This window comes from Toxorhynchites rutilus, chromosome 2 (assembly GCF_029784135.1).
Source record: "Toxorhynchites rutilus septentrionalis strain SRP chromosome 2, ASM2978413v1, whole genome shotgun sequence".
In the NCBI taxonomy this organism is placed as follows: domain Eukaryota; kingdom Metazoa; phylum Arthropoda; class Insecta; order Diptera; family Culicidae; genus Toxorhynchites; species Toxorhynchites rutilus.
The window spans coordinates 131282856-131309412 of record NC_073745.1 but is presented as its reverse complement, the minus strand read 5'-3'; the positions used below and the strand labels follow the sequence as shown (position 1 = coordinate 131309412).

At 37.9% G+C, this 26557-nt stretch overlaps 3 protein-coding genes across 6 annotated transcripts; 2 read left to right on the top strand and 1 right to left on the bottom strand.

The window, feature by feature from the left end:
- Nucleotides 1–1400: 1400 nt before the first annotated feature.
- LOC129770396 (uncharacterized) lies at nucleotides 1401–5000 on the top strand. Of its 3 annotated transcripts, XM_055773218.1 has the most exons (3): nucleotides 1401–2695; nucleotides 3669–3958; nucleotides 4016–5000. In XM_055773218.1, the coding sequence occupies exons 1-3, from the start codon at nucleotides 2348–2350 to the stop codon at nucleotides 4122–4124; spliced, it is 747 nt and encodes a 248-aa protein (XP_055629193.1). In that variant the 5' UTR covers nucleotides 1401–2347; the 3' UTR covers nucleotides 4125–5000. The 3 variants fall into 3 exon arrangements, 2 of the variants coding, with proteins under 2 accessions (XP_055629193.1, XP_055629192.1); XR_008742110.1 differs by having other exon boundaries at nucleotides 1401–3612; nucleotides 3669–5000; XM_055773217.1 differs by having other exon boundaries at nucleotides 3669–5000.
- A 7718-nt stretch (nucleotides 5001–12718) lies between these two features.
- Nucleotides 12719–13660, bottom strand: LOC129767591 (general odorant-binding protein 56d-like). The gene is made up of 3 exons (XM_055768634.1): nucleotides 13508–13660; nucleotides 13301–13444; nucleotides 12719–13220 (listed from the first exon to the last, which is right to left on the bottom strand). Exons 1-3 carry the CDS (start codon nucleotides 13562–13564, stop codon nucleotides 13014–13016), a joined length of 408 nt encoding a protein of 135 aa, XP_055624609.1. The 5' UTR covers nucleotides 13565–13660; the 3' UTR covers nucleotides 12719–13013.
- A 9464-nt stretch (nucleotides 13661–23124) lies between these two features.
- Nucleotides 23125–24400, top strand: LOC129770317 (uncharacterized). Of its 2 annotated transcripts, XR_008742094.1 has the most exons (3): nucleotides 23125–23402; nucleotides 23526–23814; nucleotides 23887–24400. XR_008742094.1 is itself a non-coding variant. In XM_055773056.1 (2 exons), the coding sequence occupies exons 1-2, from the start codon at nucleotides 23817–23819 to the stop codon at nucleotides 24378–24380; spliced, it is 501 nt and encodes a 166-aa protein (XP_055629031.1). In that variant the 5' UTR covers nucleotides 23584–23816; the 3' UTR covers nucleotides 24381–24400. The 2 variants fall into 2 exon arrangements, 1 of the variants encoding a protein (XP_055629031.1); XM_055773056.1 differs by lacking the exon at nucleotides 23125–23402 and having other exon boundaries at nucleotides 23584–23823.
- Nucleotides 24401–26557: the final 2157 nt, after the last annotated feature.

Here is a 26557-nt window from a genome sequence, read left to right as displayed (position 1 = left end):
ACGCGCAGGATGCCATTCAGCATCTAGAAAGTTCCGGAAAGATCTAATCATTGCTGGAAAATAATCTGCCAGTTCCTCTGGGAATTTAAAAATACATTCATGTGAAAGAGTTTATTTTAATGTTTTCTATCCATGTAACACTGTGACCAAAAATTTTCAATCAAGTACTATTAACAGATGGTTATCGAGTTAGTATTAACCACTGGTTGGCTTCCAGTATCGAGGAAAATGTGGAAATATCTAATCGTTGCTGGAAAATAATCTGCCAGTTCCCCTTGGAATTAAAAATTACATTCAAGCGAAAGAGTTTATTTTAATGTTTTCTATCCATAAAATATCCATATAATACATTTGGGTTTGTGATTTGTCAATCAAGTACAGTTAGCAGGTTAGCTTCTGAAGATTATTCTTCAGAACAAGGTTTCGTATCCTATATTGGATGCATAAAACCTTGTGCCTCCAACGTAACGCTCTCGTTTTCGAAGTCCCCCAAATATTCATTTATTCTAATCATTCATTCAGAATGGATTTAGATTCAACTTCAAACAAATGATCTCTAAATCAACGATAGTCCTACGTCACCCTTGCGGTTATACCATAGATATAACCCACTTCCTGTTTTTTTAAATCACATCAAAATTCATAATTTGTGGCTAAAATGATTGTTAACATACAAAAATTGGATGTCTCGAGAATTCATAAAAATTTGACATTCCACAAAGTTCGTCAAAAATAGCTCGACGAAAAAATTAGAGGAACAGAGTGCGAAGTCGGAAATCGGAACGTATATCGATGGGATGCGCATCATTTTGAAGCTACAACTTTCAGGTATTAGGTATTTTACGAACATATTTTTATCTTGGTGTGGGTAGGTGTAGTGAGCAACAATATCGGTATGATTTTATGCTATTTGAGATTAAATGCTCTCATTTACTGCAATCTTTGAAAAATTGGCTAGAAAAAAGGACTGAATGTATCAATATGAAATGTTCACGAATGTTCAGGGAATACACTAGGCTAAAAAGTTGCCTGCAAACATTAGAACTTACAGCGATATTTGCATAACTACAGAAGATTTTGTAAAGCACTATGAAAATCTTTTTTAGCACTTTTTTGAAATCAATGCAAAAAAATAAAAAAATTTTTTTTCATCAAAGTAACAAATATTCCTTGGGCAGAATTTATTGGAGTTCTTAAAACTGTCTTTCGATTTACGGTGTGATGGCTGTTTATTGAATTATTCATCATCAAAGATGAAGGGGTAAGTTTTCATTCAAACTGAAATATCTCCGTGTGGGAAGCGCCTACAGGAACGTTCTAGGAACCAAGTAAAACCTGGCTGATAAGTTTAATCGGATTTGCTGTTGAGTTGGTTGGAAAAAAATTGCGTTAAGCCGGGTTCAGACGGTGCGAGTAAGCATACGAGTCGGTCTAGTCAGTTACTGCAGTGCAGCTACTCACACCGTGTGAACACATCATGCCAGTTAGTGTCATGAGTAATCCGGCGTGCGAGCTACTTCAAAGTTTTTTGATTTTACTCGCACTCGCATCCCTAAAAACGTCAAAAACAGCATTTAGCGCTCGAATCGGGGATGCCAAACGTAAAGAAATGTCTCCATTTTGAAGATATTTCAAAATATTAACAAACTCGAAAATTCTTGGAAAACAAATAAAACCCACATAGTTTCTAAATAAAATCGTTGTTATTTTGTTTTATACTCTTTCTTTTTGAGATAGTTTTCTTGAAAACAAAAACATAAGCCATCCATGAGTGAAGACATCAGATGATAATTCCATATGCCGTGCAAGGATATTTGAGAAAGATACCTGGCATCCCTAATCAAAGATAGAATATCTATATTAAATGGCGGCATCCGTGTTTGTGAGGCAAATTTCTCTATCAGATTAGTATACTTGAAGGCAGTTTTAAACCGTTAAAATTTGAATGAAAATTTCATACATACATTATTTGACCATTTAAAGCACGTGACCCTGATCCTCAATAAACTATTTTCCTATATATTTTTTTTATATTTCCACCAAAACTTATCATTATAGTATAAAGTTATCATCAGACACAATTTTCGTTCAAGATTCACTCACTACTTGCAGAAAAAGTATTGTTCTATTAAACAGAATACATATTCGATTTGAAAAAGTTCATTTTCATTCATAATTTCAATTTTTGACGCGTATTTATTCCACCTGTAAATCAACTATCATTTTCACTTCACAAATCGGCACAAGAAGCTGCTGTCAAGGCGAAATACGAAGAGATAGTAGTCCGTGTGCATTCTGTTTGTTTGCATGTTTTTTCGTGTTAGCAGCAGCAGTTAAAAGCAAAAAAATGACGCAAAGATGGAATTCGGAACAAAATGAACACTTTGTGGAATTATATAAAGAACAAACCATTTTGTGGAACTGTATGGATCCCAATTATAAAAACAGAGATTTGCGTAAAGCCTCGCTTGAATACATTCGTTCAGAAGTGGGGTTATCGGATACGAAAGAAGTTACAAAAAAAATAAAAAATTTACGTTCTACATACAACCAGGAGAAATTAAAAATTGAGAAAAGCAAACGAAGCGGATGTGGTACTGATGAGATATATAAACCTTCCGTCCAATGGTTCGATGCCATGGATTACATCATGAATATTATTCATCTGAAGGAAAAACAAACAATAAGTAATCTAGTAAGTTATTTTCTTCTATTATATAATGCACTATAACACTAAATATATATATACATTACTAAATGATTCGATATTATACTATACTGCAACTATACTACACTATATTATACTGTATTCTCTAATTAATAAATCATATTATTTTGCCAAGTAACCGCTCCCTCGCTATTAAAGTAATGTTTATATTTATCTCTCATTTTCTCTGCAATAGCCTTTGATCTATTATTCATCCGTGAGCGTTGAATGCTTCGTAAACCCTCAATCTCTGACCTCCACTGCCCTAAATTAATTTCAAAATTTATTATGTCTTCATAGTCAATTGTTCCTGGTGGAGTATACGTTTTCGATGCAGACATACGCAACCAGTTGTGTAAAGTACATGCACATAAAACTATCTTCATTGCGGTATCCTCTCTAACCTGGATTGGTTTTCCCAAAATACGAAAACGAGATGCTAAAATGCCAAATCCATTTTCAACTATTCTCCTTGCTCTGCTCAATCTGTAGTTAAAAATCTTTTCTTCTTTAGTCGGTGTATTTTTATAGGGCTTCAATAAATACGGCTTTAATGGAAACGCATCATCACCTACTAAAACGCCATTTTCAGGCAATAGAATATTGTTTTCTAGATGAGAATATAAAGAGCATTTTTGAAATATCCCACCATCTGCGTTACGACCGTATGAGCCTATATCAACATATCTAAAACAATAATCGTGATCCACGATTGCCATTAACACTATGCTATTCGTTCCCTTATAGTTGTAATATTCACTACCACAATTAGGTGGTGCTTGAATTGTGATGTGCTTCCCATCAATAGCTCCATAGCAACCTGGGAAGTTCCACCTTGAATGGAATCCTACTCCTATATCTTGCCATTCTTCCTTATTCGGCATCTGAAAAATTAAAATATAATTGTTAGTTATGATTTCAATTAGAATAGTGTCATAAAATAAAATATTTTCAATTTCAGGAACCATTTCATGCATCAACATCTGGGAGCGATTTTGCTGAAGAAATTACAATAATCGATGAGGAGTACCTCGATGCTACTGATGAAAACAACGCTGATGAAATCCTACCAAAGAAGCCATCGAACAGAAGATCGAAGAAGAAATTGTCAACTGAGCAGTCTACAATACAAGCGGCCGTGAATGAACTGAAGGAACTGAATAATAATTTAACAGTGTCTGCCTCGAGTATGGGAGAACCAGAAGATGAATGTGAGGCAATTGGAAGACATGTTATAATGCAGCTCAGACAGTTATCCCCAATTGATAGAATTGATGCGACAGATGAAATACATGCAATTCTTTCTAGATACCGTAAGAATGCCCTCTGCGTCAGTAGAATGCAATACACATATTCTGATCACGAATATACTGAAACATCACAGGCGACTGTAGGTTTTCCACCAAGATCACCCTAACGTCCTACATCTTCACAATCAAATCAACAGTCGCAAATACTATAACCAAGTCATGCAATATTGTACTATTTTTAAGGATCACTTTCCATACAATAGAACTTAGATAATAAAAAAAGCTACTTACTTTAATAAAATCTTTTAGACTGAAATTTATAGCGTCACATACTTCCGGAATTATCTTAGCTATGGATGCCTTCGAGATTCTAAAAAATATCGACAATAATCTGAACGATATTCCAGAGGAGAGGTACACCAAAGTAATTTCTAATTTCACTCTTGCAGGTATAGCACCCCTCATAAGTGTATCTTGGCGTTGTATTTTTGGAGCAATTAAATCCAATAGTGTTTCCACTTGTTCTGGTGTTACTCTCAACACTGCTCTGTACTCTCGGGGATCATTATCGTAGAGTTCGTTCAGTATTGTATTTGTTGCTCCTTTTTTTTGCATCCAATTCCTGGCCCAAATCCTTTTGCCTTTCTGCTTTTTCCGAATAGTACCTTCAGCTCGAAGTAATTCAGCACAAAGTATTTTTGTAACCGCTTTTGTCACGGTACGAACTACAGTCAGCCGTGTTTTGCTGGACAACATTGTATACGGTATAAACTACGGTTAGCGTGTATTTCGGGATCAAATTGTGTGATAATAAATGCAACTGAAAACCTGAGATAAAAACTGCCAATAGAGATGTCGATTTCGGATCAATTATCTGTCAAATTCTGATCTGATTCCTGTTTCTCATTATTTGATGTACATTTGAAAAATCACCTGGCATCCCTGGTAAACCCGTGCTGTTGTATCTAGTTACATGCCAACAACTCACACTGTGTGAACAGACAAGGCGAGTCAACCGATTGTCAAGCGAGTCCACCGGGTCAGTAGCTGCTCACTGTCAAGTCAGCTACTAGCAACGTATAAATGGGCCTTTAGTCCAGAATATTCTTGAAAAAAAAACAAAGAAAAATCGATTTTTCATTTCTTCCCGATGTTGTTGCTCACTAAACCTACTCACACCAAAATAAAAATATGTGCGTAAAATATTCTAATACCTGAAAGTTGTAGCATCAAAATGATGCGCATCCCATCGATATTGATGTTTCTAACTTAGTGGTCATGTCAGAAATCACTTAAAATTTCCGACCTTGCACTACGTTCCTCTATTTTTTTCTGTCGAGTGTAGTTTTACCATCTTGTACCCATTATTGAAATTTTGTACATGACTTCTATTTTATTTTTAAAAATTATTAGGTGTACCGGTAAGTTTCTTTGGTTTTACAACAGATGGCGTAACTTGATTATTATTCCAGTGAATCAAATTTCCAGACATTCGTTGGAAAGCTACTGTCATTGCGTGTCTTTTTCAGTATATGACAAAAAGTTGAAGCGTGAACAACATAATTTTTAAAATTCGTCACAAACGCAACAAGTACTTGCAAATACACTTACTTGGAGTAGCCCAGCAAACCATATCCGGACATACTTGGAAAAGCGGAAAAGGGAAGGCCTATCCCACCCGCCGTATTCTCCAGACATTGCTCCGTTCGATTACTACCTTTTTCGATCGATGCAACATGGCCTGGTTGACCAGCACTTCTCCAAATTTTGATGAAGTCAATAATTGGATCGATTCGTGGTTAGCCGACAAACAAGCCGATTATTTCCGCAAAGGGATCAAGGGGTCCGTGAATTGCCAGAAAGATGGTCAACAGTTATGACTAGGGATGGGCAATACTTTGAATATTAAATTTGTAACCATTTTTGCAGAATAAAATATTAATTTTTGAAAAAAACGAAGAAAATTCACGGTTCTCCTATTAAAAAAAAGGAAAAATATATATTTTAGATATTGTAAATTTTTTTTTTGTAAACAAAAAAAGTACTATTTTTTTTCTCAGTGTATATTTATTTTCACGTTTGGACATCAACACTGTATAACTCTTTCTAAGACATTATTTCGGTAGGACTCATAGTTTTTGAGATATAAATTATCAAAGATTTCTCTTACTAAAATCGTGTCAAAAAATTCCCGAATGCTGTGGAAAACTCATATTTTCTTCAATCCAAACGGAATACAAACTTTTATTCGAATCAAAAATACTCATGTTTTGACATATGTCGATTTCATTTGGAATTGCTGATTGGTGACGTGTTTGAAAATGAGTGAAATTTTGAATAATTTTGCTCATAAAATCGATAAATGGAAGCATTTAGCGAATTTTTTTCCGGATTTTTAGTTGCATTTCGTACAATATTTCATTACAGTCTGGGTTTCTTCTGCAACTGAATCTAAAACAAAAAAAAAGACGGGTGGGTAATGTCGGGGACATAACCGGAGTGACGTAGGACTATACACAGGGGACAGCTTTTGTTAAATATATATTTTAAATATATTGTTTTATTTTCTTCTCCTACGTGAATACCTACCTATCTACCTGAAAAATGGATTAGTTTACTGTTTACTCTTTATGAATATGTTGATGGTTCTGAAAAGAACCTTTGGTGTTGTGTTTTTGTTATCACTCGATATTCCCATCTTGTTCGGTTAAACCTTCCTGTTTAGCTATTGCGTTTGCCACTCGCCACAGCTTTCACAGTTGGAAAATTTCTTCCCATCCAGCTTGTGACATGTTGTTCAGTAAATTACATTTAATGCGACGTGCCGGAGAAACACTTTGCCACTCACTGAAACTAATTGTTGCCTTGATGAGCGCCGAACCGAAGCTGCTCTGTTCTTGATGCGGGTTTTCTGATTGTCGTGAGCAGCTTTGCAAGCCAACTCGAGCACTCCGACGGCCGAAACTCTATAATCGCTGTTACTGGTGCTTCGGCACCAATCCGTTCGGCCTAGTTACCCTTGCGGAGCAATCAGTGAATGCGACCAACAGGGAACTGGAGACCTGCACGGTTCGAGTGAGACTTTGCCTTTCCCTTAACTTGTCCTCCTTTGTTACGTCCACGATGCCGATGCCGTACAACCACACGGATTTACGGTTTGAAAGAAAATAAGGTATTTTTTGGGGTCCGCGTGTTTTATACTCTAGCGGTACACACTCACAGGATAGAGACAAATCGGTAGACTTAGCCAGAGGGACGAGTCCAACGAGGCGAACGAATGAGCGTTAAAAGGGAGCGATGGCAAAAAAATACATTCATTACGATTTGTTCGCTCGTTGGATTCACATGCAGGCTAAAAAGGGTCCTTTTCAGGATCACAAAATTATCTTCAATCTAAAGAGTTTATTGTTTTGTTATCACTCGATATCCTCATCTTGTTCGGCTAAACCTTCTTGTTTAGAGATTTGTTGCCACTCGCCACAGCTTTCACAGTTGGAAAATTTCTTCCCATCCAGCTTTGTCACATGTTGTACAGTAAATTACATTCAATGCGACGTGCCGAAGCGCCACTCAGTATCGCATTGGAGGCGATTTTAACCTGTAATTGAACATTTGCGATGACAGTGGTACAGTGTCGACTTTCAATGTGGGGTCATAATTTGGATCTCTATTTTTACAAAAATTTCCAACTAAATAAGTCGCATTACATGTCCGTCCAATTAGCTTAATGTCGAACTAATTGTAAATTACTGTACTTTCAATCTGGAAACAATTTAAGAATTGGTGAAAATTGAATAATCAGGAAAGTCCCCAACTATCAATAAGCTCAGAACAACTGTCAAATTCACATACTCATCAGATCCTGGCAAACAAATTATGAAAAAATCAATTTGTGTTTTATTATTATTTTGGATAATGTTTTAGAAAGCATTGAACTGTATTTCCTAAATTCTTTTTTGGAAGGTTTAATGGCCCTGAAAAGCGCCTTGTTTTATGGAATGGTTCCAATTTAGAGAACTTAGTACTCGTAGTATTGAAGAAAACCATTTCGAACGCCCTCGATGCCGCCTTGTTCTGGATTTGCCACCAAAGCAGTTTGTATAAAGAACAAACTTTTTTCTTCTGCTACCTGATGCCGTTTTGCGATTGCGTTTGCCATTCGCCACTCGCTGCAACTGCCTGTTGTCTTGATGTCCTCCGAACTGAATGTGTTCTGTTCCGAATGCGGGTTTTCTTATCGTCGCGAGCAGCTTTGCCAGCTAACTCGATCACTTCGGCGGCCGAAACTATATAACGCCGGCTAGGTGGACTGGTGCACTGGTACTAACGCGCTCGGCCTAGCTACCCTTGCGGGGAACTCCAGATCAACACGGTTCGAGCGGGATTTTGCCTTTCCCTTCACTTTTTCTCCTTTACCATGTCCAGACATGGCTGCTTGGGTTGGTTTGTTGATGTGTTGTGATGCGAACCGATGTAGTGTACGGTTTTAATGAGAATGATCGTTACGGCAGCGGAGCGGGGATTTTTAAGCTGACTGGTTGGCTCGAGAGTTAAGGCCGTTTTATATTATCAGGCACGTAGCGTAAACGGCACGTACCGACACCGGCAGACAAATACATGATGTATTCATATCATCAGGCATAGCAACTTCTCTGTACGGACCGGCAGCGCAGACGGAGCGGAGAAATGCTACTGGTGATTGAACCGATGTCGTACCGAAGAGCGACGAACGCACCCACACCACGAACTTCGACGTTGGGTTTGTATGTATGGTGCTACTCGCCCATGTAGTTCGTGCCCGGCACCGGCAAAATATTCTTTTCGAGAATTCCTTCATGCATTTGTCTGAAGCGTGCTGTGTATGCCCGGAGCCGTTCTGCTATATATATGCATGCACATTTGAAACACACGCAATAATATTTGTCTTGCATGAAACGTGCCGTGCCGGTTACGCTACGTGCCTGATAATATAATATTACCTTTACGCATGTGTGAGACTGCGACCAATGTTTCGTTCATTTTTTTCTTTTTCCTTCCCAATCGTGCTTCATTCTATTTCGCTGCTGCTCTGGTTGCCCGTTTTGGTCGGTACGATTTGAGGAGCACTAAATGGACCAATCAAAAATGGGCACATAGTGCATTTTGACAATGCTTGATATTTCACAATTATTCAATTATTTATCTCAAGAAAAATGAAATGTTAGTCGTTATGATAGATGCGTAGATATATTTCCTATCAATTGATGCAAAAACCTTGGCGATCTATTGAGAAATACTCGAGTTATAAGCGTTCCAAATCTTGCATTTTTTCCTACTTGTTCAGTGCCTAGATTTCCATTTCACCCCCTATATCTTCCGGTTAGACGTAGTCCTACGTCAAAAAGACGGGTGGGTAATGTCGGGGACATAACCGGAGTGACGTAGGACTATACAAAGGAGACAGCTTTTGTTAAATATATATTTTAAATATATTGTTTTATTTTCTTCACCTACGTGAATACCTACCTATCTACCTGAAAAATGGATTAGTATACTGTTTAATCTTTATGAATATGTTGATGGTTCTGAAAAGAACCTTTGGTGTTGTGTTTTTGTTATCACTCGATATTCCCATCTTGTTCGGCTAAACCTTCCTATTTAGCGATTTGTTGTCACTCGCCACAGCTTTCACAGTTGGAAAATTTCTTCCCATCCAGCTTGTGACATATTTTACAGTAAATTACATTCAATGGCACGTCGCATTACCACCACTCAGTGCCGGATTGGAGGTAATTTTAACCTGTAATTGAACATTTGCGATGACAGTGGTACAGTGTCGACTTTCAATGTGGGGTCATAATTTGGATCTCTATGTTAACAAACATGTCCAACTAAATAAGTCACATTACATGTCCGTCCAATTAGCTAAATGTCGAACTAATTGTAGATTACTGTACTTTAAATCTGGAAACAATTTAAGAATTGGTGAAAATTGAATAATCAGGAAAGTCCCCAACTATCAATAAGCTCAGAACAACTGCCAAATTCACATACTCATCAAATCCTGGCAAACAAATTATGAAAACATCAATTTGTGTTTTATTATTATTTTGGATAATGTTTTAGAAAGCATTGAACTTTATTTCCTAAACTCTTTTTTGGAAGGTTTAATGGCCCTGAAAAGCGCCTTGTTTTATGGAATGGTTCCAATTTAGAAAACTTAGTACTCGTGGTTTTGAAAAAAACCATTTCGAACGCCCTCGATGCCGCCTTGTTCTGGATTTGCCGCCAAAGCAGTTTGTATAAAGAACAAACTTTTTTCTTCTGCTACCTGATGCCGTTTTGCGATTGCGTTTGCCACTCGCCATTCGCTGCAACTGCCTGTTGTCTTGATGTCCGCCGAACCGAATGTGTTCTGTTCCGAATGCAGGTTTTCTTATCGTCGCGAGCAGCTTTGCCAGCTAACTCGATCACTTCGGCGGCCGAAGCTATATAACGCCGGCTAGGTGGACTGGTACACAGGTACTAACGCGCTCGACCTAGCTACCTTTTCCGGTGCAATTGGCGGATACACCTACGGGAAATTGCAGACCACCACGGTTCGAGCGGGATTTTGCCTTTCCCTTCTCTTTTCCTCCTTTGTTGAGTACACGATGCCGATGTCGTACAACCACACGGGTTTACGGTTTGAAAGAAAATTAAATATTTTTTTGGGGTCCGCGTGTTTTATACTCTAGCGGTACACACTCACAGGATAGAGACAAATCGACAGACTCAGCCAAAGGGGCGGGTCCAACGAGACGAACGAATGAGCGTTAAAAGGGAGCGATGGCAAAAAAATACATTCATTACGATTTGTTCGCTCGTTGGATTCACATACAGACTAAAAAGGGTCCTTTTCAGGATCACAAAAAGTCTAAAGAGTTTATTGTTTTGTTATCACTCGATATCCCCATCTTGTTCGGCTAAACCTTCCTGTTTAGCGATTTGTTGTCACTCGCCACAGCTTTCACAGTTGGAAAATTTCTTCCCATCCAGCTTGTGACATATTTTACAGTAAATTACATTCAATGACACGTCGCATTACCACTACTCAGTGTCGGATTGGAGGCGATTTTAACCTGTAATTGAACATTTGCGATGACAGTGGTACAGTGTCGACTTTCAATGTGGGATCATAATTTGGATCTCTATGTTTACAAAAATGTCCAACTAAATAAGTCACATTACATGTCCGTCCAATTAGCTAAATGTCGAACTAATTGTAGATTACTGTGCTTTCAATCTGGAAACAATTTAAGAATTGGTGAAAATTGAATAATTAGGAAAGTCCCCAACTATCAATAAGCTCAGAACAACTGCCAAATTCACATACTCATCAAATCCTGGCAAACAAATTATGAAAACATCAATTTGTGTTTTATTATTATTTTGGATAATGTTTTAGAAAGCATTGAACTTTATTTCCTAAACTCTTTTTTGGAAGGTTTAATGGCCCTGAAAAGCGCCTTGTTTTATGGAATGGTTCCAATTTAGAAAACTTAGTACTCGTGGTTTTGAAGAAAACCATTTCGAACGCCCTCGATGCCGCCTTGTTCTGGATTTGCCGCCAAAGCAGTTTGTATAAAGAACAAACTTTTTTCTTCTGCTACCTGATGCCGTTTTGCGATTGCGTTGGCACTCGCCACTCGCTGCAACTGCCTGTTGTTGTCTTGATGTCCACCGAACCGAATGTGTTCTGTTCCGAATGCAGGTTTTCTTATCGTCGCGAGCAGCTTTGCCAGCTAACTCGATCACTTCGGCGGCCGAAGCTATATAACGCCGGCTAGGTGGACTGGTACACTGGTACTAACGCGCTCGGCCTAGCTACCCTTGCGGGGAACTCCAGATCAACACAAGCGGGAACTCCAGATCAAGGTTCGAGCGGGATTTTGCCTTTCCCTTCACTTTTCCTCCTTTGCCATATCCAACCATGTCTGCTTGTGTTGGTTTGTTGATGTGAGGTGATGCGAAACGATGTGGTGTACGGTTCGGATGAGAATGATCGTTACGGCAGCGGAGCGGGGATTTTTAAGCTGACTGGCTGGCTCGAGAATTACGCATGTGTGAGACTGCGACCGATGTTTCGTTCATTTTTTTCTTTTTCCTTTCCAATCGTGCTTCATTCTATTTCGCTGCTGCTCTGGTTGCCCGTTTTGGTCGGTACGATTTGAGGAGTACAAAATGGACCAATCAAAAATGGGCACATAGTGTATTTGGACAATGCTTGATATTTCACAATTATTCAATTATTTATCTCAAGAAAAATGAAATGTTATTCGTTATGATAGATGCGTAGATATATTTCCTATCAATTGATGCAAAAACCTTTGCGATCTATTGAGAAATGCTCGAGTTATAAGCGTTCCAAATCTTGCATTTTTTCCTACTTGTTCAGTGCCTAGATTTCCATTTCACCCCCTATATCTTCCGGTTAGACGTAGTCCTACGTCAAAAATCTCTCAGATAGCATCGGACGAGAACCTCAATGAAGAATACATTCAAATAAAATATGAACAGTACTATCTGTTCGTTACTTAATGTAAAGGTAGATTTCATCGTAAACGTTAGTTTTCGGAGAATTTGAGAATAATACTTCGAAAAGGAATCTTCCGACTTCGAGTACAAAGTTTGTACATCATCAATATTATTGAATTATACTCGCCTTTAAAAATATAAAAAGCATATTGAGCTCATTATTTACATTGAGAGAGCATACCGCTGTTAGAATACACTGAGAGAATATGGCAAACAAGTATTTATTGATGCGAACGTATAAATTAAAACGATAATAAACATCATATCAAACTCTAGTCGAATTGAGCATTGTTCTATATTCTTAATCATGTCTACGAACTATTAACGTTTCCTGCCTGAATATCATTTCAACTTTAGATCTGAGTCCACTAAAAATCACCATTGCATTATTCACAATTTTCTGTTTTTTGCTCGAAGAAAGATATATCAATCGTTAAAGATCAGATGATTGTAAATTGAGATTGTGAAGAATTTCACTAGAAGTTGATAGTTCTATTGTATTAAAAAGCCTTATTCCGGAAATAACATTCGGTCGCAAGATACGCTGTATCACAGGCGTCTTTCCCCTGCACATTACAGTTTTCTACTAGCGCCTTGACACGATCTTCCGGAAGAAGCTGCCTCAGTTGCGCCAAAATTGCTTCTCCATTGAGGTTCCCTTCAGCGTCCATGAATCCTGCTCTCTGGTAAAAACATTTCACTATGCACTGAAAGTAGGAATCAGATTGACGAAGTTGTTCAACTTTGGTTTAAATAATTCAATTGTATTTCTTAAACTTTCACTCACCTTCACATCTTCGCCTTTTGAAAAATCACCCGTATGTAAGGATTTGAGCGAATCGAGCTGCAACCCACTATCCTTGAGGCACTCCACAGCATATGACGCTCCGTTGGGAATTTTTCCAAGCTCTTCCAGATCTTTCGGTGGAGACTGTAGGTAAATGTCGAATCAAATGTATAGAATGCATCAATTCATTTAATGTTCGAAATTTACCTGAGCCACAACACTGTAGGCCAACCCTAGAACCACCACAAGATGCGTTAGTTTCATCCTGAAATTTAAATGATACGTAACTTGAAACGCTCGCACCGTCGAACTTCTAACTAGAGAATGATTTTCTTCTGAGATAGAATCAATACTTTTATACCTAATTAGAAATGCATTACATTCAGACACAATGTAAAACAGCGCAACGCAGCAGATGACGTTTATCCCACTATCAATGGAACTATCCGCCGGATGAAGTCGTCTCGCGAATGGGGAAGCACAAATCAAGGAGGGAGAAATACTGTATTGTTTCCAGATGGAAATTGATTCCCACCACGAAGTTACTTTGCTGGGTTGTATCAATTACGGTCTCTACTGTTAGCTACTATTGCGTCATGATCTGCAAGTTCTTATTAGCATTTGAAAGAGTAGAGTAGACTGGTAATGACAGCCTATTGCAGAATTGATTTGTGTTAGTATTTTATGGACATGCCCATTGTATAATATCAATCAGCTGCAATCATTAATAACTTGAAAAAATCTTCTTCTCCCCAGCGGACTATTGAGTTGATCGACACTTCTAGAAGTAATTATTTACAAGCTTTTTTGACGTAGGACTACGTTTTTCATTCTTGGATGGCACTAACGTTCCAGTGGAACTTTTGCCTTCTCAACGAAAGATTACTTGCGTCATTTTTATTAGTAGTACCTAGTGGAGATTTCTATGCCGGATAACACGCCTTGAATGTATTATGGAGGGGCATGCTTTGAACTACGCGTGATCACAGTGCAAGTCGGAAGAAATTTTCTGTGACGAAAAATCCCCCGGTCTGAAAGAGAATCGAACACGAACCCCCTGCATGATAACGTGGGACGCTAACAACTCGGCCACAGGAGCACAACGTCTTTCATTAAGGGTGCCAAATCAGAAAACAGATCACTTTTCTATGAATTAAATTTAGCGTTAATAACTAATCTTGCTGCGAACGGATTTACCAATCGAATTGAAAATTCTCTAAGATTTGATGGATATGCTCTTCATTACAATCCCCTGGTGTGTGAATCAGTAAATTGATGAAAACTAGAAGCATTCCCATTTTTCCAATCATTTGTTTTGTCCATTTTGTGTGCTCAACTAATCGTGCTATCAATTACATGAATGCTCAAGCGGAAAATTCGAACATTTTGGACAAGGAAGTTTCAAAAGAGTTATAGTAACAGATTTCTGAACAATGAACATTAAATACGTTTAAAAAAATCAATTTTTCCAAACAATCACAGTCCTACGTCAAATTTACATCCGTGCTCCTAGACTCAACCCCTTCTACAATTTTTTTTAGAAAACAACTTTGCTATACATTATGTTTTGTCGGACATCTAGATTTCGAGTTATGGCTTTACGCAAAAAAGATCGATAATAATGGATACACCCTTAAAAAATCAGTTGTAATTTAAATTGGTCATATGATAACGAAATTTGTGATTTTATATAGCTGCCATCAAATGTATAAAGTTTCAAAAAAAATCATACAGGGTCGGGTCAGTTTCCGACTGATTTGGCTTAGAATTGGTCTATACATGATACAAAAAACTCATTGCACATTCTCGTGTTAATGTTGTTTTAATTGACTCATTTTAAAACTTCCTTTTTTTAAGAGCGATATAAAATATATAGCTCTTTAAAAAGAGGCATTGCATATCTTGAATACAATTATGCGGATTGATTAATAATAATCCTAATTTTGAATTAATGAAAACTCTTCATATCAAAAGAATAGTTAAGAAACATATACTTAACTTAAAAAGAATTTTTCATTTTGTGGTAAATCCTGACATCCATGTTTTTTTTGACGTAGGATTACGTCTTTCGGGAACATATTGGGGTACAAATTGAAAATCGAAAATCGAGTACATCGTGAAAATTGTCCAATTTCAAACGCTTATTGCTCAGTCATTTCATGATGGATTGATGAAATTTTTTGCGTCAATCGATTTCGGCACTTCATAACAATTTTTTATATTGAAGAAAATAATAAATGTCATGAAACTAACTATCGAACAATTGAAAAATCTCAACCACTATCCTAACGGAAATACCCACCTATGATAGGTCAAAATTGACGACACATGCGGCGGGTCTCTAAAAGAGACATCAAAACCAAGCTGCCTGGGGGAAATTGGCATTGTAAATACATGAAAGTAGGGGGAGCTTTTGTTCCTACCGAAATGTATTCCCTAACAGAGACATCAAAATTAAGCTGCCTGGGGGAAAACGGCATGGCTGATATATGCAAGTCGGGGGCATTTTTGTATTGCAAGTAAGGTGAGTGATACGATTAATTCTAGCAGATAAAATTTAAATTTAGAACTTTAATGTTAGTTGCTTCGTGAAATTTCATGTCAATGACCGATCGTGTATTGTGAAAAATTGAACACAAGTGTAAGTGTAAAATTGTGTATGGTAGCAGTTGTGTTAAGAATGACTTGACATATGAAACGATTTATTTCAATTTTCATGAATAAAAACCAAGGTGTGTTCCCGCTCGAGAACAAGTCGTTTGGGTTAAGCTGTCTGTTTTGTTGTGTTCATTTTCACTCAAGGAAAGTTTATACGGCGAGAAAAATTGGAAAAGTGAAGAAATATTAAAAAAGTGATTTCCCATATGCTCTACATATAGTATTAGGTGTTGTTCGTCCAATTAAAATTCGCATTGGAATAAACATTCAGAAAGTAAAAATTATAAAAGAAAGTTTCCTTTTCCATTTCAAATATGTAACATGTTTTCACTGATGAGAAAAATTGATAATTGTGTTCGGTATTGGTAATTATCTTATATTACATTGGTTTTTTTTTCTTTATTTCATTCATACATATCACAGGAGGCATCTCGTCTAGGATCACAGAGTGCGGTTTTCATCATATCTCGTTTCACTTCGGCATCTTTTATCGGATACGCACCATCCAACTGCTGTTCACCATCCTTCTGTCATCATCACTTGGTAAACCCTGGTGGAGTGAACAAAAATACCCAACAACCAAACAAAACGGCCCTTTTCAGGGCCACCAAATCATTATCAAAGAGTTTAACGATGTAATTCTTCAAACATATCCAAAATCAACAGATAGCCTAACGGAATCCTACGTGAATTATGTTGTCGTGTCTCGGACACAACCCTCCTGTGACTTTTTTCTATTTTTTTACTTTCACTCTGACTTAAGGGAGAGTGACGCAAAGTGGTAAAAGTTTGAGTTTTTTGAAAATCTGAAAAACACACAAGGGAGGAGTAAAGGAAATCGGGGTTTTCGGAAAAAAATTTGGATGCCAAATGTCTTAAAATTGCATGAAAAGTCGAGATCTAGTGTCATCTCGAAATTTTTTTTTGTCAGAAATCGACACTCTGGGACTTAATTTATTAGCTCATTCGAACTTAATTTATTAGTGTTGCAGACGTTAAAATTTGAGTTTTTTGAAAACCGGAAATCGGGGTTTTAACAAAAATTTGTTTAATGGCAAATGTCTTATAATTGCATGACACGTCGAGATTTACAGTTCGAAAAAAATCAAATTTTAACGTCTGTGGCACTAATAAATGAAGTTCGAATGAGCTAATATTTTACATAGGGTATATTATCGTGCAAATCAACATTTAGCAACAAGTTCCGAATGAATAATCGAGATAACTATTTTTATTGGTACCCAAAACCATACGTTTCGTTTCGCATTCCGAAAAAAACTTAGCCACCTTGAGTGATTTTTCGATTTTCAAAAAACTCGAACTTTGACCGCTTTGCGCCACTCTCCCTCGATAGATAACGGAAATTTCGAAAAATACTTTCAAGAGCATATTCTTGAATGTCTAAATCTTAGAAATAGGGAAGGAAATAAAATTTCCGATGTTTTCCAAATTGCATAGGTTGTTTGCAAAAAGTTATATTTTTATTTTTATGTGATACTGAACACTGCACATATTTCAAATATTTCAAATATTTCAAATATTTCGATATTGATTAGTTTAATAATTTTAAATAAATTTAGTCTTGCTGTTTGTCGAATTTATCGAATCCAGCAATGTGTAGCTGGGCAATATCTTGATCGAACGCTGTCATTGTCTCAGTTAAGTTTTGTAATTGAGACCGCCCTAACACTGAAGGGGGTATTCCAGTTCAAATATTCGATTTTTTTAAAATTCATATCTCTGACGTTTAGTCATTAAAAAATATATCCCAGGAAAGGACTTTTCGAGAATCCTATTGCTCTCCGAGTTATAGCCATTTTGGTGATCCGGTATCTAATCTAGTACGAGCCTGACACAAAATTTCAAATGCGTTCTACTGGACAGATTTATACCAAATTTGATGTGAATGAATCTTTTAACATCTCTCCATCACATGAACCAATAAAACATTATTATTATTATTACTTTGTTTGAATAATTGAAATTATCATAAAATATGTGCAAAACACAATTTCCTTTGCCACAATTTGTCGAAACAAATTGTTTTGACTTGTTAGAGGTTTATACTAGACAGGGTCCGAAATCATCGAAGGTGGAAAATGAAGACCGACTCTACTCTCAGTAGCTTCGCTTCAACTAGAACTGCTTCGGTAGTCGCCCACAACAAAAAGTGACTTGACTAGAAAATGAATTGACTAGCGTTGACTAGCGAGGATGACTGGTGAACTAGTCCAGTCAGTGGTTATTTTAACTGACTCGACTGATGAATACAAATCTGCCTCTTCATTCAAGTGACCTCAATTCACACTTCCATTTACCCCTGACACTAATTTTAAACCCGCGTACGCAACCTTATTTCTACGTCCATATAAAGAGGATCGAAAACAGAGTTCGAATCGAAAAGCCGTCGGGTGCGGACGTAGTTTTGCTTCACTTCGCTCCGCGTTTGATTCTTTTTCCGTTCTACGTTTTAACGTGTTAGAAGGAGTAATAATTTCTTGAGAAATAGTGCTTTCAGTTACAGTTGGCAGTTTTTTTCGCATTTTTAGCGCAGTTTATTTGCTCGTATAGTGCCACGACATATTGAAATTTATTTTTCGTCGTGTGTGTATGTGTTTGTGTACCAAAACTGATGGAATTCCGCTTGAGGTGTCAAAGTGGTCAAATTCAAATCACATGTTGGATTATTGAAGTAGAATTCAGAATGAAATAATAATGTGGCTCATCATTGATATTGTTTTGTCTTGCATGTGTTTTCCCCAGGAGCGCAGCTGCTCCGTTTTACAGTGTTACGTAGGAGTTCTGTTTTGCTTTCGTATAAAGAAGTATTGTGTGGTGCATTTTTGAGTAAGAATTAATGTTATGGAGTGGTGTGTAGCCCAGACAAATTTCGTGGGAGATGTGAGCATCTCGAGCTCGTTAACTCGTGTCGTAAAATGTGAGCGCCATAAAAGCGGTAGTGGTAGTGTCTGTCGTAGAAATCGAGTGTATGCAGCAACAGTGTGGTGTGTTTTGAGGGTATGCTATGTTTGCATCCACACAGAGAAACACAATTCGCGAGAAACTCAAGACAGAAAGGGAGAGAAAGAGAGCATGAGAGATGTGAAAAATCTGTGTTGCCAAATGGAAGGTGTAAATAACCGCACTGCAGTGGTGTCAGATAAGATTTATTTTTAATTCTTGTTTTCATACACATTTAAATTTTTTATTGTTGATTTCTATAATTATTTAATTACTTAACTCTGAAAATCTTGTATTGTTCAATTCAATTGCCGGTCCAACTAATATAAGAAGAATTTTCTAGGTCATCTTGTCAGGTTTCTCAAGATTAAATTACTACCGTCGCGATTGAAATTCAATGAAGAGTAGGCACAATAAATAACAAAATATATTACTGGTCCGATTATTTCAACGGAATTTTCTCGGTTACCTTGTCAGTTTCCCAAATACAGGGTTTTCCAACTTTAAATTCCGAAAGTAAATTGAAATAAAACACACTTAGAATTCGAATTTCGATGAAACTTTTATTTCAAATTAAAGTTTGGTTTATGCCATTATGTGTGAAATACAACATCATTCAAATGTCCACCTAGGGCTTCCTCGCACACCTTGATCCGGAACAGGTAATTTTCGATGACTTTTCGGCACATATGGGTCGGTCATAACTTCACGAATGTTGTCTTTCAAATGTTCAAGAGTTAGCATAGACACGGTATTTCGCATAACCCCACAAAAAAAACAGGAAGTGGGTTATATCTATGGTATAACTGCAATGGTGACGTAGGACTATCGTTGATTCAGTGATCATTTGTTTGAAGTTGAATCTGAATCCATTCTGAATGAATGACCAAATGAATATTTGAGGCACTTCGAAAACGAGAGCTCTTTCGCTTGCATGTTATTTTCAATGCCAAGAGGAACTGTCAGATTATTTTGCAGCAGCGATATCTTTCTGGATTCTTCTCGAAGTCCACCACCAGTGGTTAATGCTAACTCGATAACCACCTGTTAATTGCACTTGATTGAAAAATCACAAAATCAATTATATTTGGTCGCAGTATTATATGGATAGAAAACGTTAAAATAAACTCTTTCGCTTGAATGTAATTTTCAATTCCCAAGGGATCTGGCAGATTATTTTTCAGCAACGATAATATCTTTCCGGAATCTTGGATGGCAACCAAACAAAAATAGTTCCGCGCCTGTATGTGTGTGTGGTGGCTGCTCCGATGTCTCAAGCGGAACCGTTTTTCGGTGCTGATACTCTCTTGGTCACCTTCTCTTCTCCTCCTGCCTCCAGCCTCCTGGCTTTTCTGCCCTCCCTCACAGTTCCAAACAAACTGCATGTCTTTCAGGTCAGATCAGGCTAGGTAATGAATCCCTCGATCCCTTGATTCCTCACCGAAAAAGAATAATTTTTCAGAAGTTTTCCTGTTAATTGCGATCGATTGAAAAATCACAAAACCAAATGTATTTGGTTGCATTGTTATATGGATAGAAAACATTAGAATAAACTCTTTCTCATCAATGTATTTTTAAATTCCTGGTAGATTATTATTCAGCAAAGATTAGTTCTTTCCCGATTTTCCTCGATACTCGAAGCCCACTAGTGATTAATGCTAACTCGATAACCACCTGTTAATAGCACTTAATTGAAAAATATTTGGTCGCAATGTTACATTGATAGAAAACATTAAAATGAACTCATTCGCATGAATGTATTTTTCAGTTCTCAGTTTCTCGATGCTGAATGGCATCCAAACGAAAATAGTTCCGCGCGTGTATGTGTGTGTTGGCTGTTCCGATGTTTCAAGCGGAACCGTTTGTGGCATTAATCTCCTCCTGATGGATTCCCTTTCGGCCTAAGGTGCACAAACAGGCTCTTGGTGATACCGTTCATCCGCGCATTCATGATAAACGAAGAGCTTCACCACAACAGCGACAACATGCTCCAATCGCTATTCAATTATAACTGAGTGAATTTCCGAGTGGCGCTCGCTTATATACCGATTGGTGATTTCAATAGCCTGTTTTGAAAGCAATTTTAAGATTATTGAAACAAGTTTTTGGATCAAAAAGTAACAAGTATATAACGCGTAGACATTTCATCTTTCGAATGAAGTATTAATCATACCATTTCGTTCAGCTGTTTAGGAGCTATTAACGCTCAAAATATCGATCTCCGGCGTAACGCTTTCGTTTTCGAAACTTTGATTTTACACCCCGGTATAGAAATGAAAGACGTAGTCCTACGTCAAAAGTCTAGCGGGTTCAAATCGCATGATCTGGTCGTCCAATTGGCATCACCAAAACGCGAAATTATGCGTCCCTCAAATTTCGTTCGCAATATGGCCATGTTCGGTTGTGTTGTGTGGCACGTGGCGCCGTCCTGCTGAAACCACATGTCATCCGTATCCATATCTTCAATTTGTGGCAAAAATCGGTTAACATGCGGCCATAGCACTCACCATTCACAGTTACCGTCTCGTCGTCCTCATTTTCAAAGAAATACGGCCCGATGACTCCACCAGACCATAATGCGCACCAAACAGTGACTTTTGGCGGATGCGATGGCCCCTCAACAATCACGTGTGGATTTTCTGAGCCCCATATATGGAAATTTTGGGTGTTCACATAGCCACCGAGCTCGAAATGTGCCTCATCGCTGAAGAAAATTTGATGCGAAAATTCAGCATTTTGCTGCTGTTGTTCGTTCACCCAATCGACGTATGCCCGACGCATTCCATGGTCACCACGCTCTAATTTTTGTACCAGTTGGACTTTATATGGATGTAGGTGCAAGTCTAAATGCAAAATTCGCCACAATGATGTGTTTGACAAGCCCAATTGCTGAGCACGCCGTGGAATCGAAACATTCGGGTCATCCTCCACACTGGCAGCAACAGCAGCAATATATTCGGCCGAACGCACATTACGATGATGCACAGGTTTCACAATATCCGCTACGGATACAGTTTGTTCGAATTTACGCACTACATTAGCGATTGTGTACTCTGTAGGCCGTCCATGACGACCAAAATCCGTCCGTAATGCTCGAAAAACATTTGCCAGTTTTTCATCATTTTTATAGTATAATTTAACAAAATTAAGACGTTGTGCGATGCTAAAACGATCCATATTGTAAAATGGCAGACATTCAACTAGCGATATGACGCTTTGGTTGACAGCTATGTCAAACGGTTGTCAGCGCAGGGCTGTATACTTTCGGAAACCCGAAATGGAAAACCCTGTATTATTTTGCGCCGTTGCGTTTGAAGATCTTTAAAGAGTAAGCACGATAAAAAATCAAAAATATATTACTGGTCGAATTATTTGAAAATTGTTTTCTCGGTTACCTTGTCAGGTTCCCTAGTTTAATTCTCTACCTTCACGATTGGAATTCGATAAAGAGTAGGCATGATAAAAAACGAAATATAGCGCCCGGGTTTGGATGAGTTTTCTCGGTTAGATTTCCGAAATATAACTCTCCTTCGTTGTGATTGATGTGTTAAAAATACGTGCGATGAATAGATTAATGAAATATAAGATTTTCAGAGTTTCGTTTCGTCGAGTGATAGATAGTTCGTATTTACATAATCACATAACTTACCGCAGTGAATCCTGATTCTTAATCCTCTCCACTAACAACTATCCCTCCCATGATAAACGCTAGGGAACCATGCTATAGAGGCGACCCTTCTGGCCTTCGGGCTGCGAATATCATACTAACATTCTTTCCCTTCCTCTGGTGACTGTAAGGACGTGGCCGGCGTCGTTATTGACCATTTAAAGCTTGAATCACCTAAAATTGAACAACGAGAATGATTTGCTAGTCTCAAGTGTCATTCTGTGTGTTCTTTGTGCAATTTGGTTGGTTCAGGTCAATCACGGAATGCAACTACGAATTGTACAGTCTACCCAAGCTCAAGCTCATATAAAGAGGATCGAAAACATGATTTCTGATGCAAAAAAGAAGTTACACCATCAATGGAAGGTTTATTGTCTAAAAAATAACGCACACACACACTGTACGCTATTTTATACGTGTGAGTAATTTTCGTGTACGTTACAAAAGAATCTAGCTCACCTGTAGCGTATGTCAAACCACGTTGAACTCAAACATCATGCATAATGATACATGGGAGAGAGAAAGAGAGGAACGAATTCGTTTTGAGGGAAGTCACTTCAAAATGCAATTCGCGTCATCGAAAGTGAAGGTTTCGCGTGTGAGTGAAAAATATGTAAACAAACCGTTGCATATTTTCTCTGTAATTAATATACTGATTTCTCGAAAACTTGTACCGTGTTTATCTTACAATTAGTGGAAATTGTTGAAAAATAGTTTTTCTTAGCTGTTTCGATGCTCCGAACCAAATTTTATTGTCATTTAGTAGTGAAAAAAAGCCGTTGAAGTACACCCTCTGTCAATCTACCTGGGAGAGAGGTAAACCGAATTAATGAAATTTAATATAAAAATATCCGCTTAGTGTTCATAAAATACCTAAAATACAAAGATCTGGCTTCTATTCAATCAGTGCTCTAATATTTTTCAAAATATTTTCCTTAGAACGTGTGAAATATGGACGTCAAAAGCTGCGCAAATTGCCCGGAGAACATGTAAGTCGGACGAAATTTGCTTGAAGCTGACTCCGAACAATCTGCAAAATTCAAAAGCCGTATTGTTTGTGTCGTCCCCGGATGTAAGCAGAGATATCGCCCCGGAATTTCTTTCGCTTCGAAAACGGACAAATCGCGGTATCTAGACTGGATCCAACGTCTACGGCTAAAGATAGAACCTACAAAAACCTCCCGTATTTGTAGCCTCCATTTCACCGTGTCGAACTTCTACTCTCCAAGTATGAAGTGTAATACACGCCTTGAAGCAATAATATTATAATTTTTTTTTATTATTATTTTACTTTTTATAGCAACAAGCCGTGCCACTGATCGCTTAATTCTTAGGCCATCAGCAGTTCCCGACTTGAATTTGCCACAACCTCCCATCAGCAAAGCCAGGAAAAGACTAATTGAGGGCCGTGCTGAACGTGCTGCAAACCGTGCCAAAGTTGGGGCAGCGATGGACCAGAGACATGATACACCAAACCTTTCAGATCTTGCCATCGATGCTGAATGTGCAGATCATCCCGAAGTCTGTGTTCCTACAGTAGAGAAAGCAGTTCAGGTAGACACTACGGATTTGGATAAACTTAAAGTCAAGCGTATCTCAGCAATCTCCATTGGAAGCGATGACGATCTTGTATCATGGACTGGACTTAAATCAAGAGAAATGCTCGAATCTATTGTCAAAGCAGTGACTCTCGTGAAGCAGTATCGTCAAAAGCCTAAATATACAGTGAAGCTAGAAGAGGAAATACCGGATTCCTGCACAATAGACATGTTAAGAATATATTTTTTTAAATAAAGGCCTTTACTAAAGTGTTTCTTCCCTGAAACTACCTTTTTTAAACAAGTCGTTTATTAGTAGCCTCTTGATGAGTTCAAAGTAATTCCTTAAGCACAGAGGCGAATTAATTACTTATGATTCAAAACACGTTATTGTGCATTTTGCACCAAGTTGGACTGTTTCGGCCTTTTCCATAAGTGCGAAAATACGAATAAAAGTGCGCTCTAACTTCGAATCATGTTGGTGTCTTCAGCGCACTTATTCTTTGATTGATAACGAATAAGTGCGCTAAAGACAGCAAATCGATTTGATGCAAGGTCGCACTTTTATTCACATTTTCGCACTTTTGAAAAAGTGTGAAACAGTTCAATTTGGTGCAAAATGTGCAATAATAAAGAAATAAAATAAAACATACTTAAGCAAATGAAACGAAACAGCCATGACGTGTTTGCACTTCCCTTTGCCAGCTTTACAGGAACACGAAAACAACCATTTGGAGAAGGAGATTCTCGTACGAATTTTTATTGTATGGGGTTCCGAGCTTGGAGATGATGACTGGAGGCAGGACGAGAAAATACTGAAGCCTTAATCGTGAACTTCTTCAACACCAACTATTAAAAGATGTTCAGCTTTGAATACTCTTTCGCCTTCGACGACTAAACGGCTTCCACCCGCAGCGTAATCGAACACATCCGCAAACTCCACAGCCACGTAGCAGGTTTCATTTTCTCCGACTGATGGCTCCTGATAATGCATGAAACAAGGTCACAGAAAAACACTTATAAGTTAAATTCAGCTTAAGCTACGGCAAAGTTTTTTTCACTGCATAAGGAAAACTCATTTTCCAACCGTTTGGAAGATAAATTTTGCACACAATTATTCATTTTTAATAAAATTTAGTATCCTGATAGTTTGTTTACTTTTTCACAAGTAAAGACAGTGTCCTTTGGATGCGGTAAGAAAACGTTTTCCCCTGCAGTAAATTTATGTGATTTAACTAAATTAGCATCCTAGAGGATAGTTCTTTCGATACATACTCACCATTACGAAAATTTCTGCAAAAAACGTTAAAAACGGTGCGTTTAAAAATCACATTCTTTTTGCAATTCTTTGTTGACATTCGCTTCACGCACACAAGCTGCCAAATTCAGCTTCGTAGTCGCGAATGAGGACAATTTGACTGGGAAGAATGAAATGATATAGTCGAGTCGGTAGAGGGAGATAGCGACTAAACGCTCGACTGACTGTTTAGTCGTTTTGGCGGAGAAACTGTGTGAAGAAGCCAAAAGTTATCACTAACTGCATACGGATATAGTTAATCAGATAGTCAGCTGACCATCCTCAGTTGACTATGACTATGCAGACCCCGGATACTATATATAAAACGGATATCATGTAAGTATACGGTATCTGGACTGCCCGTCTAATATTTGCGAAAAAAGGGATTGAACAGTCGTTAGGTGCGGATGTGTTTTTCATTGCTCCGCGTTTGTTTTTTTTCCCGTCGTTTAGTGGTTTAATACGTTTCAGTTCCGAGAAAAACTAGGCGGTTTCGGTAAAAAATTAATATTGGTTTCGGTGTGATAGTGGAAAGTTGTTTTCAAATTCAATGAATTATTTTGGTTTTATGCACATACTTTAAGATTTTGCAGTCATATGCAAATTTGTTCGCGAAAGTTCTTGAAAATTTTACTCGTTTCTGGCGTCATTCTTTCACTTTCTTTTACATTGTGGTTATGTTCGTGTATAGTAGTGAGCATTTTAGCGCATGTGCTTTAGTTGTGTTAGTGGCGGTGTTGCATCGAGGAAGGAATCAAACTTATTCTGCCAGCAGGACGATGGATCAACAATGTCGACAGAATCAACATTCCAGCTAAGTTTTTAGTTTTTGAATATCGTTTGCTTCCTTACACAATAAATTGATATTTATGAATCGCAATTTCGATAGCCGATCCGAAAGCTGACCGAAATGCACTTCACTTGCAGAGAGTCTTTCGTTGTTGTGACTGAGAGTGTGAACGCATGGTCGTGTGCGGTCGTTGAGAGTGGAGGGATGCATAGGATAATATTGGTGTGGTTGCATTGCTTCTCCTAGCTTCGTTCGGACTCGTCAGATTCTGGTGGTTTGTTTCTTTTCGTCTGTGTCGTACAGTAAAGTTTTCGTGGAGGCCACTGTGATCGTAACGTTACGAGTG